The 18,191-nt window shown below is 43.3% G+C and overlaps 1 protein-coding gene across 1 annotated transcript in view; it reads left to right on the top strand.

Moving 5' to 3' along the window:
- Positions 1-18,191, top strand: part of Esrp1 (epithelial splicing regulatory protein 1) — a 55,583-nt gene that overhangs the window by 29,104 nt on the left and 8,288 nt on the right. Inside the window, exons 12-15 of the mRNA XM_042055980.1 lie at positions 210-408; positions 4,437-4,605; positions 12,870-13,020; positions 17,740-17,852. Of these exons, the coding sequence (XP_041911914.1) occupies positions 210-408; positions 4,437-4,605; positions 12,870-13,020; positions 17,740-17,817 (597 nt within the window). The 3' untranslated portion in view covers positions 17,818-17,852. The remainder of the gene's footprint in view (positions 1-209; positions 409-4,436; positions 4,606-12,869; positions 13,021-17,739; positions 17,853-18,191) is intronic.

Raw genomic sequence — 18,191 nt, 5'->3', positions numbered from 1 at the left:
TAACTGTTTTCTTCAAAATTTTGTGGGCCATTCTTGTGATTAGGGAACGAAGCCCAAATCAGATTTCAGCGGATCACACTGTCACCCAGATTTTGTGGCTACACGTCGTATACTTGGGTGCTGGTCCCTTGACTTGCTTTGTAAGGGACGTTTATTTCCTTGTTGAAGGAGACAGCCTCCTTTGTTTCTGCTCTTCCCCGCACACTCAGGGCCGCCCGTCAGGAGATGCCTTTATCCAGATGAAGTCTGCAGACAGAGCATTCATGGCTGCGCAGAAGTATCATAAAAAAGTCATGAAGGACAGATATGTGGAAGTCTTTCAGTGTTCAGCTGAGGAGATGAACTTTGTGTTAATGGGGGGCACTTTAAATCGAAATGGCTTATCCCCACCGCCATGTAAGTTACCATGTAAGTTTTTCTTGGGTCTTGGCGCTCTTCTACGCTGTATGCTGGTAGGTGCTTAAGCTGCTGTCTGTGTCACTCACTCTTCTGTGCCCCTGGTTCTTCCTGAGGCAGGCGAGGTGGTTACACAAGGCTTTCCCATCTGAAATCACTAGTATCTGGTAATCAGTTAAGACCTTGGTTGTGGACACTCATAATTAGAGATGCTACACATACCTCCTTTCAAATTATATTCTTGCTTTTCCAGTGATAAGCGTTTGGTTTCTGAGGCTTAGTGTGCTCCATATAAGCACTGACTCTGGGAAGCAACCTGGCTATGTAGATAATTTAATACGCATTTAAAGGTAAAATACACTTTTGGCTGGATCCCTTCCTTTCTGCCTTTATTTTTTATTTATTCACTGTTCTTTCACACGTTGAACTTTAAGAAGGATGATTTGATGCCCATTTTGGATTCTTAACTGTTTTGAGCATCAACTATGTCTTCAAAATGATACCCTGGAGAGCGTTCCTGTTGCTGTCCAGGCTATCTGGAATGAGCAAGTTAGTAAACTACGTTTATATATAAATGCGTAATTGATTTAGCCAACATTTGATTGGATCACAGGATCAGTGCTTAATTCCAAGCTGTGCTCTTGCTCATTGGCAACTGGGTGCAAGCCATCTGGAATCCTGTTGGAGAGGAATAAGCCCCCTTAGTCTAGAAGCAAGGTTTAGTCAATGACTAAGGAATCTGATGTTTCCAAATATGAGTCCTTTTTTAAAATGCAGTTTTTAACCTGCATGTTAGATATAAACTTGGGATAATAGTTCAAAGATAACTGGAAAATGACACCGGGTTGGTTTGCTGGATTGTATCAGAGTGGGCAGTTAATAGGCATTGAGTTTTATTTTGAGCAAAGAGAGATCTGTTGCAGTTACCTTGTTCAATTGTTTGTAGAATATTTGGTGGGGCTTAATCCTTTTTTTCCCGTTGGAATTCCTGAACTCTAATAATTCTATTTACCTGCTGCTTGCTGTTGGTGAATATCTAATAGTTTATTGTTAATGAGAAACAAGGTTTTAGAAATTATGATTGAGTGTAAAAAAATACTTTATGGTAGTAATACTTGAATGTCTTCTGTCCATAAATCACTGTAAATGTCAGTAACATTAACGTAATATCCCTTAGTGATTGTCTATCAAATATCATGAAACAAATTCCCCATTGTTTCTTCTCCAGTTTATTGTAGGCTCAAGTTTTGAGACAGCGTTTGGCTCTCTACCAGGCTGGCCTGGAGCTCAGTATTTAGTCCATGTTATCTTGGAGCTCACTGATGCTCCTGCCTCATCCTTCTGAATACTACTAGGACTATAGGTTTGAGCCATAATTCTCACCTAGCAAAGGAGGAATTTTAAATCCCTATTTCATGTAAAATTGTATTTCTGACGACCTAGTCTTCAATTACAGTTTTTTTAAGAATATATTTCTGCAGCCGGGCGAATGGTGGCGCATGCCTTTAATCCCAGTACTCAGGAGGCAGAGGTAGGTAGATCTAGGTGAGTTTGAGGCCAGCCTGGTCTATAAATCGAGTCCAGGACAGCCAAGGCTCCTTTAACACAGAGAAACCCTGTCTCAAAAAACAACCAAAAAACAATATGTTTCTACATCTTTGGTTACTTTTAATGCTTTTCAAAAAATGAAGATCAGATTTTTTCCTAAAATTTGGTCGTGTTTCTTTGTGGCAGAAGAGTTGATTTCATTAAAAGTCAGAAAAGTTTGGTGAACGTGTGCTTGTATTCTGCCCCTCTGTGCTGCCACCTTTAGGTGACTGCCTAACTATACCACAACCACAAGACTTACAGAATTTAAATAATGATGGGGCTGATATTTCCCACTAAAGACTTTTTTGATGAATTTGGCAAAAGAAATGCTGGTAAAGTCTCAATACCGTATGGCACCTCAATTCACTAGAAGTCAGCCGGACCTGATGGTGCACACCTTGATTCCAGCAGGGAGGCACAGAGTTCAAGACCAGCCTGGTCTACATATCTATTTCCAGGGCAGCCAAGCTCAGAATTACAGACAAACTAATAAAAATCAACATAATTTCACAGTCAGCTTTATTTTATATCCTGTGCATCGATGCACGTGATTTCTCTCTTGGGAAAGTAAGAAGTAGCCATACTGCCACTTGAGGAATGCCTGGCTCTTTTCGTCGCTTGTCAGTTTTTATTTTACTTTTCTTTGCTTTGAAACAGAATATATGTTTTTTCTTTCCATTTTTGTGTTGCTGGAGATGAGGCTGAGGGTCTGCTCGTGCTGGACAAGTACACTTCCGCCGAGCTGCAGGCTCAACCCCTGCTTGTCTTCATGGCACGTAGCATTTCCATCATGAGTTTCTTGATGATTTTGCAAACAAGTTATGAGCACAGCTACACAGTGGTCTGTGGTGCTTCGTATCTTGGGGGTTTGTGTGTGGTGCTGAGGACTGAACCTAGACCCTTCACGTACTCCGTTGCTGAGTGTGCCACCGGCCTGACATGAAAACAGAATTCGCAGGCTTGTCATGTCTCACATTAGCGGAGTTTCTGCTCACTGCCAGGTGTGATTGTACACATGTGGGTCCCACCACTGGGGAGGCTGAGGCAAAGGGTTATGAGTTTGAGGCCAGCCTGGGCCATATAATGAGACTATCTCAAAAGTTCAAGGGCTGTTGATGTAATTACCTAACGTGCTCAGAGCTGGGCTGGGCCCCTGGCACTGTAATAGATAAGTATATACATACGTACGTACTTAGATGTTGAACCAGAAGTCCATGGTCATAACTGCTCATCGTATTCTTCATAATGAAGGAGAAACTCTTAAGAATGAGGAAAGCCAGGATTCGTCTTGGAGATTTTCCTGTGAAGTTACTTCTTGGGGCTCTGCCAGTCACAGAATCTAATGGATCTCAGTCTGCTGACCCCAGATTCTGTCGGCTTAGCTCTCCGTCTTCCATCCAGTGCGTATGGTCTAGCTAGTGTAGTCACGCTACTTGGGAAAGCTCGTGAGTACGAGCAGCTCCAATGTAAGGGAGTGTGATGTCACAGAACATGCAGGGTAGCTAGAAGATGGAGGAATTCCCTCTCCCTCCTCCCATTCTGCTAGGAATTGGACCCAGTGCCTAACTCAGGCCGAGCACCCACCCCACCACTTAACTACACTCTAAGTCCTAGATTTCATTTGTTAAAAACTTGACCCCCTTTTTGTATATGTGGGGTTTGGTTTGGTTTAGTTTTTTTGAGACGGGGTTTTATGCTGTAACCCTGGTAGCTGGCTTGGAACTTGATACATAGACTAGACTGGCCTTGAAGTCATGACGATGACCCTAGCCTCTGCTTCTTGAGTGCACCACCATGCCCAGCTAAGCCAGTTTTTTATCAGCTGGTTTGGGGAAAGACATGTATCTGTTTCCTCTGGACTGTTTACTAGTTGGACTTTTTTATAGGTCTGAAGGTGTAGAATAGCTTCAAAGCCTAATTTTTGGATTGCCTTTAGGTGAAGATAATCTACAGTTTATTTATCCCCTGTGGAGCAGTTCCTGTGACACATACATGCTTTAGCATAATATATAGTACATCTTTTTATCCTAATCTCTTTGGTTCATGTCATACTAAAGGGTAAAAACATCCACAAAATCAAATGGTGGTTTTTTCATTTAAAACGTGTAGCTGAGGCCAGGATGATGGCTCAACATCATGAGCATTCGCTGTTCTTGCAGAGGACCTGGTTTCAGTTCCCAGCACCCACATAGCAGCTCACAGCTGCCTCTAAATCCAGTACCAGGGGACCTAACACCCTCTTCCGGCTTCCAAAGGCTCCTGCATGCACGTATTGTACACTAACTCACACAGGTAGGTACACACACACACACACACACACACACACACACACACACACACACGAGAGTGATCTTCACAGATACGGAGGTGGAAGAGTAACCACAGCCCGAATGCTGACACAGGTGGCAGCTGTTACCAGTTTGGCTCAGAGCATCTCTCTCTCTGTTTAGGCCTGTCTCCTCCTTCCTACACGTTCCCAGCTCCTGCAGCCGTGATCCCTACTGAAGCTGCCATTTATCAGCCTTCCCTGCTCTTCAGTCCCCGGGCACTGCAGCCGTCCACCGCATACTACCCGGCAGGCACTCAGCTGTTCATGAACTACACAGCCTACTACCCCAGGTAAGGCTCCACAGGAAGTGACAGCAGGGGCAGAGACAAAAACTCCTTTGATAACCAGTGTGTGAGTTCACAAAAGAATATTGTGTCCCTCACTGAAGGTTAGTATGGCCGGCCACAGCTTCCGGTCACATCTCTGACAAATAGGGTATTTTAAGACAGACTCAAAATTTATTATTTATTTTGCAGTATGTGACTAGCATGGTCTTTAGGTTGCCCGTGAGTTCAGCTCTCCCCGCTCTATCTCCTGTTGTTTGGACTGCGCGTGGGTAGTAGCTCTTTGCTCCTTATGATCAGGTGGTAACAACATGGAAATGAATCACAAAACAGAATAACTGATAATAGGAGCGATTGTGTTTTTTTAAGGTTGAATGTTAGCCCATACTAAATACAGTTGCTCTAAATATCCCAATGCTTGTATTTATTGCTCCTTAAATACATACTATAAACAAATCCAGACTAAAATTGATCAGTATCTTCCTAGGGTTTGCATGTTTTATGTCTCTGCTTCTTTTCAGCTGGAGGCAGTTCCTGGGAGGTGGAACTGTGTAATGGAAGGAGTGTAATCTTGGGGGGGTTTGGAGCTTTATCTTAATGTCAGTACTTTTTATTCGTTAGCTTGTTTCCTTCTATTCTTCCCTTTATTTTTTAAGGGTTTCACTTCGTACCCGGTGCTATCTACACTGGCCTCAAATTGGCAGTAATCCTCCTGCTTCTGCCTCCCTAACTGCTGGGTTTACAGGTGTGTGCTACCATACCAAATCTATATCTCTTTAAAATTATGCATGCACACACACATGCCAGGGTGCATATGAGAAAGAACAACTTGGAGACTGTGTGGTCCCAGAGATGGAACAAAAGTTCGCTGTCTTGCATCTTATAAAATGATGTAATTGGTGAAGATTTTGGGAATCTGTTTTATATCTGTGCCTGTGATTCTAATTTGGATATATAAGGAACAATTCTAATCGTCAGAGTGGTTTTTTTTTCCTCTTTTGGTGTTTCAAGACAGTGTAGTGTCTCTGTGTAGTCCTGGCAGTCCTGGAACTTGCTCTGTAGACCAGGCTGGCCTCAAACTCAACAGAGATCCACCTGCTTCTGCCTCCTGAGTGCTAGGAATAAAGAAAGGCATGTGCCACCACTGACCAGCCTAATCCTCAGTTTAAAAATTTTTTTCAGTACCTTTGCTTATCCAATAGTAAGCTTTCTTTATTTGTATCAATTTTCAGTTTTGTAAAGCAGTAGGTGCTTGACAAGAAGGATTAATAAAAACCCAGAGACAGATACTGGGATTCAACCTGACGGTCAGAAAAGCAAAGTAGCCAGCCACTGGCTCTTACCTCAGCCTCAGTCCGAAATGGTGATCCTGCCTCCAGGAATCTCAGAATGAGACTGTGTCTGAGAGCTGTCTCTTCCCATCTTATATATCTCTCCAGTGCTGGGATTAAAGGCGTGCACCGTTAACACCCGGTTCCTATGGCAAACTAGTGTGGCTACTGGGATTAAAGGTGTGGGTCACCACTGCCTGCTCTGTAAGGCTGATTAGTGCAGCTGTTTTATTCTCTGATCTTCAGGCAAGGTTTATTTTATTAAAATACAAAAGAAGTATCACTAAAGTTTATAGCAACATCCAATCTTCTAAAATAAAAATATCAGTACAATGGGATATGAACTTTCATGCTGTCAAATCCCTGGGCTGGGTTTGATCCTTACGGCCTTTATACAAGCAAGGTAAACGTTCTATCACTGAGCTGACAGCCTAGAATCAAAATTTAAAGACAAAATTCTTGGACCCTTGAGTTGTCTCAGCTAATAAGGGCATTTGCCACCAAGACCGGTGAGCAGAGCCCACTTGGTAAAACAACCTGCAAACGTGAACTTTGGCATGTCCTCCCCCCCAAAAAAATAAAGATAATTTGATATTTTTTTAAAAAAAAATAATTCTAGCACCCTGAAAGGTTGAGGCATGTGATCTACCTTGAGTTTTAGATTAGGTTAGCATGGCTACAGAGACCCTATTTCAAAAGACAAAAAATACTTTAGTACTTTAGATACAGTGTTAACTATTACCCTGTTTTGACAAGAAGGCATGAGACAATTGAATTTACAATTGGATGAGAGCGTGATCATGTCTTCTGATTTCTTTTGTGTACCAAATACGTGCACTATTAAAGGAAAACTTTGTCGTCTGTATGTTTGATTGGATTTTGGCCTGTCGTGGCAGGAAGGCGCAGGTTGTTCCTGCCCTCAATCGCTAGCTCTTAAACTGTCTGCCCTCCTTTCTGTGATGGTTCCTGAGGCTTCGGGGAGGGATGAGGTAGGGATGTCCCCTCTGGGATCGTACACTCCACTCTGCATCTTGGCCGAATGTGAATGCCTGTGTTCACCTCTGTCCCCTTCTGAGAAGGAAGGACCCTGTGGCTCGTGCTCTTGGCTCCCTTGGCACAGAGGGAGCCATGGTGTCGGCCCACTGTTCTGGCTTCACCATCGTGCTGAGGTGATGGTTCCAGAATGAGAGTCCTTCTTTCAGGCCTCTCCTCCACGGTGTGTCTCACAGTTCAAGCGCAGTCCCTTTGCCCACTTTTTTTTCTTTTTAAATATTTATTTATTTATTAAGTATACAATATTCTGTCTGAGTGCATGTCTGCAGGCCAGAAGAGGGCACCAGACCTCATTACAGATGGTTGTGAGCCACCATGTGGTTGCTGGGAATTGAACTCAGGACCTTTGGAAGAGCAGGCAATGCTCATAACCACTGAGCCATCTCTCCAGCCCCCCCCCCTTGCCCACTTTTATGTGGCCCCAACTATCTGCACCTTGAGTTGAGTGAGATCCTCTTTCATCCTCTCCTAGTGAAGCCAAGAGCTCACCATGTGTAGAAGTTACTCATTCATTCCAAGTGTGTGTGAGGACTGAGACATTGACATGAAAATCTCAGTCTTGCTTTGTGCCAGCAGTTGAAGCATAGTTTGAGGGCTTGATGCTTGTCTCTTATATTCTCCATAGCTAATTTACAGTAGACGTCACACTCCTAATAAATAATAGGTAACAGTAAAGATTTGCATTTAAAGTTTTTTGTAGATCCAGGCTCTTCCCCCTCCCATGCCCTGTGTCGGGGTGTATGCACATGTGTGCTTTTGTACATGTGAAGGCCAGAGATCAATGTTGGGTGTCTTCCTCACCTTCGCCTTCTAGTTTTGAAGCAGGGTCTCTGAATGAACCTGAGCTTGCTAATTGAGCTAGGCTGACTAGCCCGTAAGGTGTAGGAACCCACCCTGTCTGCCTCCCCCCGTCCTGGGATTACAGATGCCCACCATGAATGTGTCTCTCATCATGTGGGTGTTGGTTGTTGGACTCCATCCTCTTGGTGATGGCAAGCATCTTGATAGTGGTACCTCCTCAGCCCAAAGGGTGTGACTTGTTTTGAGATACATATAGGGGTGTGTGTGTGTGTGTGTTCATCTATTTCTACCTTTCTGACCCCGCCTTTGACATCAAATCTAAACATAGGTTCAAAAGTTTGGTACAATTTCCTTGTGTTTTTATATTTTTAGCTTTCCTGTTTAGATAAATGACTCAATTTGAGTTTGCTCTTTATATTTTTTTGAACCTTACCTGTGTGCCTATGTGTGGTGTGGGAGTATAGGCATATGAGTGTTTTGGCCAGAAATGAGCTTGTACTCATTTACTTGTGTTCTTGGGATTGAGCCGTTTGCCAGGTACATCAATTGGAGTTTGTAGGATTTTTTGTAGGATTTTGGGTGGGTATCTAAATTGTGTTGTTTCACAACCACTTAGAAACTGAACTTTGTTAGTTTTTATTTCTTTGTTTTACTGTATGATAAATTTGTATGTGGCTGGACATGGTGGCATGCGCCCTTAATCCCAGCACTCAGGAGGCAGAGGCAGGTGGATCTCTGTGAGTTTGAAGTCAGCCAGGGCTACACAGAGAAACCCTATTTCAAAAAACCAAAAAGAAAAAAAAATAAATTTGTATGTGTGCACAGAGCACATGTTGAGGTTAAAGACAATCCAAGTTAAACTACCTCTCTGCCACCCAGCTACATTGACACTTACAATGCCTATGATCCTAACACTCAGAATGTTGAGGCAGGAGGATTACAAATTTGGACTAAGCCTCAGCTATTTATTTGATCTTAACTAAAGATATGGGATATACTGGGCAAGCTTTTTAGCCATTTTTAATTTTCCTGATGCTTTCAACGTTGGTGATGGAGCCTTTCCTTTTTTTTTTTTTTTTTTTTTTTTTTTTTTTTAGATTCTGTGTGGGTGCACCCATGCTCCTGTCATATTAAGGTTGAAAGGTTAAAGCCTTTGGGAGTTAGTTTCACCTTCCACTTTGTTGAAACAGGGTCTGCTTGTTCCTGCCGCTGGACAGTGTACCTCAGGCTAACTAGCACAGTGCTCTGAGCCAATCTTTCTATCTCTACTTCTTATCTCACCATGAGTGCTGGGGTCACAGGTCTGCATCACTGCATCCAGGTTTTTGTATGTATTCCAGGAACCAGACAGGTACAGCGGATGCTTTTATCATCTGAAACATCTCCCCGACTCAGGGAGTGGAGAATCTTAGCAGGGTTCAAGTTTCTGTTTATCAGCCTGGCTTGTAGGTCTTTGAAGCAGCATCTTCCCTAGCCCAGGGTGGCCTGCAGCTTGCTGTGCAGCTAAGGATGACTTTGTGCTCCTTCCTCCATCTCCCAAGTACTAGGATTACAGGCCCCGAGCATGAGCTTTATAAATACATGGTGTTCAACTCCTGAACTTTTGTGAGCTGTCCCTGGGAATGTTCCTTTTGATGTTCCTGTAAATAGAATTTTTTTAAAAAATATTTTATTTATTTATTTATTTATTTATTATGTATACAATATTCTGTCTGTGTGTATGCCTGCAGGCCAGAAGAGGGCGCCAGACCCCATTACAGATGGTTGTGAGCCACCATGTGGTTGCTGGGAATTGAACTCAGGACCTTTGGAAGAGCAGGCAATGCTCTTAACCACTGAGCCATCTCTCCAGCCCTAGAATTTTTTTTTTTTTTTTTTTTTTTTTTTTTATTGTGGTGGTGGTCTTTGTTATTTATAGAAAAGCAGTTGAAGTTTGTGTTCTTTAAAATGACCCGACTAAGCCGGGCGGTGGTGGCGCACGCCTTTAATCCCAGCACTCGGGAGGCAGAGGCAGGCGGATCTCTGTGAGTTCGAGGCCAGCCTGGTCTACAAGAGCTAGTTCCAGGACAGGCTCTAAAAAAGCTGCAGAGAAACCCTGTCTCGAAAAACCAAAAAAAAAAAAAAAAAAAAAAAAAAAAAAAAAAAAAATGACCCGACTAATAGTCCTATTAGGTTTTTTTCTTAGTAACTCTCTTTTAGTTTTCTATATGATAAGTACATGTTTGATTGTCAATTTTATTGAAAAGTTTGTTGATTTTGCTGATTATTTGAATAATTCTTTTAAAATCTTGGAATTTAGATTTTAGGTTGATAGAAAATTCTTCCCTCTCAAGGAGATAGACAGGTCCTTGAGTTTCCTTATGGCTTCTAGAATATAATCGGTAATTGCAGTTATGAAAATTGAAACTTGAAGCGGACTGGTGTGCACACCTTTAAACAAGCACTCGGGAGGCAGAAGTAGGAGGATCTCTATGAGTTCAAGGCCAGCCTTGTCCGCTTTGTGAGTTCCAAATTTACAGAAACTATTTGGGCAAAAGCAATAAAATATAATAGGATAGTGTATATAACTAAGGTCGCTAGGAAAAGGACAAAACTTGCAGGGCTTTGCAGAGAAACTGTCTCGAAAAACCGGAAGACAAATTAGATGAACTTGAAGTTAAAATTTATTGGAATGGTTGCCATCTCGAGAGCGTATTTATTGTCCTTTATAATGTTAAATTTTAAATCGTGGCTTCTTAAAAGACATGTTGAATTGTACGTGCGCGGGTGTGTATGTGTAGGCAAGGGTTGCACGTGCCATAGCACAAATGTGGAAATAGAGGAAAGCTTTGTGCAATCAACTGTCAGCTTTCCACTTCGGGGTAGGTTTCAGGGACCGAACTCAATATTATATGACTTACACAGCAAGTGCATTTACCCAGTGAGCTGCCATCAGCCCTTGTGGTGACTACTTGTTTGCTTAAGAAGCCCTGCTGTATTTAATTAATGCCTATATTCACTTTGTGTTTGGATGTGTGTACATGTGCTGTGTCTCTCTCTCCGCCATGTCCGGGATCAGTCTGGACACAAGTGCTTCTACCCACTAAGCTGTCTCACTGGCCCATGATCTGCTTCTGTCTGGAATATATTTTGAATATACCAGAGACCCCATCTGAATTTATAGAAGATCTTTAGGCAAAAGCAATAAAATGTCATAGGACAGTGTATGAAATAAGTGTGTTAGGGACGCGACAAGACTTTCATGTCCTTTATACAGGAGTCCAGGCTGTATTGACATAAATGGAGAGGTCTTCGTATATTACACTCAGCATATCAGATATTTCATATGAACAAATACACTCACTGAATACTGGTTAAATATGAAGAAAATACTGAACTTGAGAGATCAGTGTGGTTTTCTAGTTTGATACGGGGCTAACTGATGTTTTCAGTAAGAAATTATTTAACTCTAAGGTCTCTCTCACCTCTGTAAAAACACAGAGGTGTTGGCTTGAAGGGCGGCCAGAGCATTAGATTCAATTCAGCATATGCCCATCCCTAATGTTGATTGCACGAGTCTCTTAAAGCAGTGATTTCAATCTCGTTTTTCATTAAGATCTCTTGGGTTGCTTTAAAATATATTGGTACAGTAATGGGGCATTTGACTTTGAATCTTTGATTTGTAATTTGGAGGGGTGGGTAGGCAGGGTTCTTATCAGAAGTGTGAAAGTCTCCCAGGGCTGTTCAGATTCGTCATGTGTTTGATGTCTACTGAGACTTAAAGGTTTGGTGATGGAGGCCCAGTGCTGTTTCCAGGCTTACAATATTTAAAAGTGATGAGATAACAAGAGTAAGAGAATGTCACGGAATCTTAGGAGTGATTGAGTGTGAGATCATGGTCTGGGAACTGAAGGTGTTGATCGTCCGCGTTAACAGCAAATGAAAGGTTTCTGGGCTAATTCCTGTCACCTATGGCTGCTGGAGGCTCATCTGGTAGTCTGTTTGTCACAATCACGTAAGGTGGCTTCTCTGTAATGTACAATTACCTCTACAGGGAGGTGGCTAGAAGTTCATGATCTGAAGCTGTAATCAGCATTGCTTCTTAAGTTTATGACTGGGTTAAAAAAAAAATGTTCCTGTACATATTTCAAACTGTAATTATCTGACCTCCAATTGTAGAGAACTAATTGGGTGGGAATCTCATAAAGCTGATTGTTGAGTTAATGAGACTAATACAGTGGTCACTAGAGGTACCACGTAAGGTAGGCACTGACTGGCCCTGTGCTTCACGGAGGAAATTGCTACAGAAAATGCCTGGAGGCCTCACTCATTTCAGTGGTGATCAGTTCAGTTTCTTCTGAGTCCTTCTAACCCTCTCCTTTTTCTGTTTTTAAAGAGTCATGTTGGGGGCTGGAGAGATGGCTCAGAGGTTAAGAGCATTGTCTGCTCTTCCAAAGGTCCTGAGTTCAATTCCCAGCAACCACATGGTGGCTCACAACCATCTGTAATGAGGTCTGGTGCCCTCTTTTGGCCTGTAGGCATACACACAGACAGAATATTGTATACATAATAAATAAATAATAAATAGTATTTTAAAAAGAATGAGTCATGTTGGCAGAAATTGCCCGGGTGTGATCTGCTCTGCTGTGTCCTTGCTCTGCCTTTCCTTGTGCACGTGGGTGGAGCTGTTGGCTCTCGGGAGCGTTCACTGTGGACTTTCGGGCTCTGGCTGTGCTTCCTTTTGTCCCTCATAGCCATGCCTCTTCTTCATGTCTAAAATCGGCTCATTAACCCTCAGGGACCTGGGCTTTGGAGGTGGTTGAGTGGCTGGAGATGGCTTAGTTCTTCTTCCTCTCCCTTTGAGAACCTGAGAGATCGGGGAAAGTTCTGCATCTAATCCTGCATTAACCCCACTTCCTCTCCACTTGGCTGCTGTGGCAACGTGATGCAGAACCTCTGTGTCATTCTTACCTCTCTTAGGAAAGGTACCGCATCGAAGGATAAGAACATCACCTTCAAAACGTCAGCTTTTTAAGTATTATGTTTTAGAGTAAATACTCAACGTTGTGTGTTCCTGTCGGTTCACTGTGCTTTCTCTCCCTTTAGCCCCCCAGGTTCGCCTAATAGTCTTGGCTACTTCCCTACAGCTGCTAATCTTAGCAGTGTCCCGCCCCAGCCTGGCACGGTGGTCAGAGTGCAGGGCCTGGCCTACAATACTGGAGTTAAGGAAATTCTTAACTTCTTCCAAGGTTACCAGGTCAGTAGCTTGAGGAAGAAAATCCTCAGTGCCCTCGTATTCAAATTGGTTTGCCGAGAAAACGCAGCTAGGAACGGAACTGGTTCTCTGCAACATGTGTGCCTGTGCTCATGGGTTTTCTCATCGAGGCATGAGATCGAGTCTCTGTTGAGGGCCTAGCTCCAGGCTTATCCTCTTGACAAGATTAGGGCTTTCCTCTGATGTCATAATTCTTGCTCCATAATCCTCTTTCCCTGTAATCTGTCTGTGCTTTTGAAACCTGTGTGCCATGGGAAAGTTCGTGAGGACGCAGCGATTTCAGGTGTGTGCTTAAGCAGCAGGCTTGGTGAGGGGGCAGTTCTCTTGGAATTGTCCTTCAATTCCTTGACTTCGAACATAAGTTGTGCATCCCTTTAATCGTACAAAAAGGCAGGCAGATCTCAGAGTTCCAGGCCAGCCAGCACCACCAAGTGGGACGCTGTCTCATAAAGTAAGTAAGTAGATAAATAAAACAGTGGGGCTTGAGAGGCGGCTTGCCTGCTGCTGGGGCTTCCTGCCCTTGTGGAGGGCACCGGCAGTTCTCAGAACCCACGTGGCTGGCTCCCATCATCCATCACTCCAGCTCCAGAGATTCAGTGCCTTCTTTTGGCCTCAGGAGGGCATCAGGAGTGCACAGGCAAATGACTTATACACATAAAGTAAAATTTTGTTCTGAGATAGGGTCTCACTATGCAACCCTGGCTGTCCTGGAACTCACTCTATAGAGCAGGTTTGAACTCACAGAGACCCGTCTGCCTCTGCCTTCCAAGTGCTGGGATTAAAGACATACACCACCACACCACCTTAATTTTAATGTATTTTATTTTTTTAAGAAGGTGCTTACCAACCAAACCTTGTGACCTGATTTGATCCCTGGGACTCACCCATGGAAGTTGTTTTCTGACTTCACATGCTTCACAGCATGTGCACCTTCCCAGACACACACACACACACACACACACACACAATAGTAAATGTCATCCGAAAACGTGTAGATAAATAAAAGGGGTTCTAGGAATATATACCTTAGTGGTGGACTGCTTGTCCAATCTCCAGTACTGCAAATAATAGATGAACATTTAAATGTGGAGTTTCAAGTTGAGTATTTCAAAACCACAAAGCCTCTTCTAAAGGCACCAGGGAAAGTCTCTGTATAACCTTGGAAAAAGAAAACAGATGCCTCAACTAACAGACTTGTTCAGGCCTTGACCTGGAGGGGGCGCATGGCCTCCACGAAATGACCTGGTTCTGCTGCTGCTGGCTTTGCTCTCCATCCTGCCTGTGACAGTCACTGTCTTCTGACTTTAAGAACAAGCTTTCTTGGTAATGGGTTTGTAACAGTGGATAAAATCTGTTCTTCCCAGTTCATCTCAGCAAACCCCCTTCATTCTTGAAGTCACTTGATTGAAGTCTTACTGGTCTTTGAGCAGAATCTTTCCTCTTTCCTCTTAGAGCTGATTAGCTTCAGTCTTCAATCTTCAAAATAGCCCGCTCCAGGATGGCCCTTCTCATGCGCAGCACGGGGTGGGCAAGCCAGGCCTGCAGAGACCATTTCATTGTGGTCCATGACTCTGGAGAGTGTGATTTCAAGTTAAACCTTGTCTGATTAGATAAGACAGGATTTCTCTGTAGCTTTGGAGCCTGTCCTGGAGCTAGCTCTTGTAGACCAGGCTGACTCAGAGCTGCCTGCCTGCCTGCCTGCCTCCTGTGTGCTGGGATTAAAGGTGTGCACCACCACCAATCAGAAATTATACAGTTTTTACCAGAAGTGAATTGAAAAGGTCTTATGAAGTCTTATGAAGAAAATACTTTGACTTTTGTATTTTTCCTTTGTAGAGACTCTGAAGAATTCTCAAGTTTAATGGCCAGCTGGGCTTAATGGTGTAGCTTGGTTTGAACCAGTTTCATTTACTTTCATACTGAGTAAAATTAATCAGCCCTACACATACAATAATAATGAGATAAAGTAAAATTAATCTTACATAAAAAAGTACCATGGATGGCAGTTATAGATACTGATTTCCCCCAAACACATAATTAGGATCACTTCTAGATTTGTGATGGAAGTTCTGACACAGACAGACAGGATGGCTCAGAAGGGCCATGGTGCCTGCCATCAAGCCTGAGTTCCTGAGCCCTCGTGGTGGAGAAGCAACCTCAAGAGTTATCCTCTGACTCCACCTCTGCTGTGGCACACGTGTGTACTTAAACATGCCTGTGTATGCACCTACATGTGCAAAGTACAAAGTGAGAACTATTTAAAACTCTAAAAATCGGGCATGGCTCCTAGAGTCATCAGAGTTAGAATTCCATGCTATAATCAGAAGCGTGGTGATGGTACGTTTATTTCTCCGAGAAATTTTGCTCTTTGGAAGTGTTTAGAGCTTATTTTTATTTTCTTATTTATTAAATTATTTCGAGAGACACTCTCATATAGCTTGGCTGGCCTCTGGAGCACTGTGTAGATCAGGCTAGGCTGTAACTTGCCGTGACCCTCCGGGCTCTGCTTCCCAAGAGCTGAGCTTATAGGCACGCACAGCACGCCTGTTGAAGACTTAGAATCTATAAACTGGATCATCAGATTGAGATGGCTTCGGAACTCAATAATCCCGGTGTCTCCTTCAGTAACTCAAGCTGTGAGACATGGATTCAAATCTATACCTAACCCAGTTTCTTCTCATTGCTACATAAAACCTAAGGTTTTCTACTATCATTTCAAAAGTCCATGCCGCCTCCTCTGCTGTTGGCTCTTCAGGTAACAGTTGGTTCCTGTGGGGGCCTGAGTGCCTTGGCCCTGTCACAGGAGGTGAAATCTTAGATGACCTCTTTAGAACTGTTCCCTTGAGTGTAGGCCGCTTATCTTTATCCACAGTGTACTTGATTGCTGTTCGCCATTTTTTATTTGCTCTTGTTTAGAATCATCCTCTCTTCCTCCCCACCCCTCTCCTTTTTCTCTATTCTGTAAGGATTTAAGTGTGTAGCCCTTCCTGGCCGGGAACTCACTCTTTTGACCAGGTTGGCCTGGAATTCACAGAGATCCACCTGTCTCTGTCTTCCAAATACTCAGACTATAGGAATGCATCTCTGTGCTGGTTACTGTTGTGAATCTTAATGCCATGTTTTAATTTAATTTCTGGTTCTTTCTGATGAACTTTATAGGATTATGATTACTGATTAATTTATATGCTTCCATAGTAAGCAAATATTCAGGAAATAGTTGGTTGAATAAATGAAGTTTGCCAATGGTGTCCAATTTTATCTTTTAAATGAATATAAAACTTGGTGTCATGTCATTTTAGAAATGCATTATCTTTGGGTGTGGTGGTGCACACCTTTAATACTAGCACTCAGGAGGCAGAAGCAAGTGGATCTCTGTGAATTCAAGGACAGCCTGATCTACTGGACAGGCTCCAAAGCTACACAGAGAAACCCTGTCTTGAAAAATAAAAAAAAAGGTTATGTGTAGTTTGGATCTAGTCTGCGGTATGGAGAGGGAAGAAGGTGCTGCGGAAGGCAAGTGGGAGCAGAATTCTGAAGGTAAAATGCTTTGACAGAATCTGATAAAGCATTGAAGGCACTGGCATCTTGGGTTGCTCGTCTCCTGGGGACTCTCAGAAGTCCTCATTCTTTAAAACTTCATTGCTGTTTTCCTTAGCCCTTGGTCTCAAGGGCCTTGAATTTTAAATAAATCTAGCTTCCTTCTCAACATTCTGACTTTGGGTCTTTCGATGACTCATTAAAAATTTTTATTTAGTACCCAACTGAGAATTTATTTCAGTAGTTTAAAACTATTTAAAATTCACTGGGCTTGGGGGTTTAATCTATAATGCCTGACAAAGTGATTGATGCTCAAATAGGCGATAACCTGTCATACCTGAAGTTACCGTGTAAATTTGCTATTGAGAGATCAGATTACATCCCAGCACTTGAGCGGCAGAGGCGGGCCGATCCCTGTGAATCTGCGGTCAGCCTGGTTTATCAGTCGAGTTCCAGGACAGCCAGAATTTTTACACAGAGAAACCCTGTCTTGTGGGAAAAAACGGGGGAGTGGGGAGATCAGATTCTGAGCTGCAGAGATGGCTCACAGGCTGTGCTTCCAGGGGTCCGAGTTCAATTCCCAGCACCCACATGGTAGCTCACAACCATCAGATCCAATGACTTCTGGTCTACAGGTGTACATGCAAACTTAGTATGTATGTGTATGTATATGTATGTGTGTGTGTGTGTGTGTATATCTATACATCACACAAAGATCCAGATTTGCTCCTCCTTGATTGTGGTCTGGTGTTTTGTTGTTGTGGTTTTTTTTTTTTTCCCCGGGAGGGAGGTGTTTTGTGTTTTGAGGCCAGGTTTCTCTATTTCTTTGTAGCCTGTCCTGGAACTAGGTCTTATAGACCTTGAACTCACAGAGATCCTCCTGCCTTTGCCTCCCAAGTCCTGGGATTAAAGGCATGCGCCACCACTGCCCAGTGTGTTTCAGTTTTTAATCCATATATCCAGTGTAACTTCCTCCTAGAAGAGAGTTTTGACAGGTAGTGAATGAAGCCTTGAGTGTCCGTATGTGTGTGTGTGTGTGTGGCTTGTAATGGTGTCATCTCCTACGATCTAAGTGTTATTCTTTTGTTGATGTATTTAGTTAAAATAGCATGATAGTGACAAGCTGTCCATCTTTTGACCTCTTTGTTCTAACTTGCATTTTAGTATGCAACCGAGGATGGACTTGTCCTCCACACAAATGACCAGGCCAGGACTCTTCCCAAAGAATGGGTTTGTATTTAAGGGCCCGAGCAGTTAGATCGTCCTCAGAAAAGAAGGTAAGGACCTCTAAGGACCCATCGTGTAAGCTAAATCAGAGAGGCCCAAACAGATGCCAAGGATCTGAGGTTTTTCTCTAGGAAGGAGGTGAGGCAGGGGTTCCTCTTTCCTCACTGATGTCAGGAGACCTTGAAGGAACCTAGATTGGAGCATGAAGTTTGTATCCCTATGATTGGAGTGCGAGCCACGTGCTGCTGGGGGGCGTGACTATGGGGGGCGTGACTCTGGAGGGCGTGACGCTGCAGGGCGTGTCCGTGGGGGGGGCGTGACGCTGGAGGGCGTGTCCGTGGGGGGGGCGTGACTCTGGAGGGCGCGTCAGTGTGGACACTGCTTTCTCT

Source organism: Arvicola amphibius, chromosome 11, assembly GCF_903992535.2.
Source record: "Arvicola amphibius chromosome 11, mArvAmp1.2, whole genome shotgun sequence".
Lineage (NCBI taxonomy): Eukaryota > Metazoa > Chordata > Mammalia > Rodentia > Cricetidae > Arvicola > Arvicola amphibius.
This window is presented reverse-complemented; position numbering and strand designations above follow the sequence as displayed.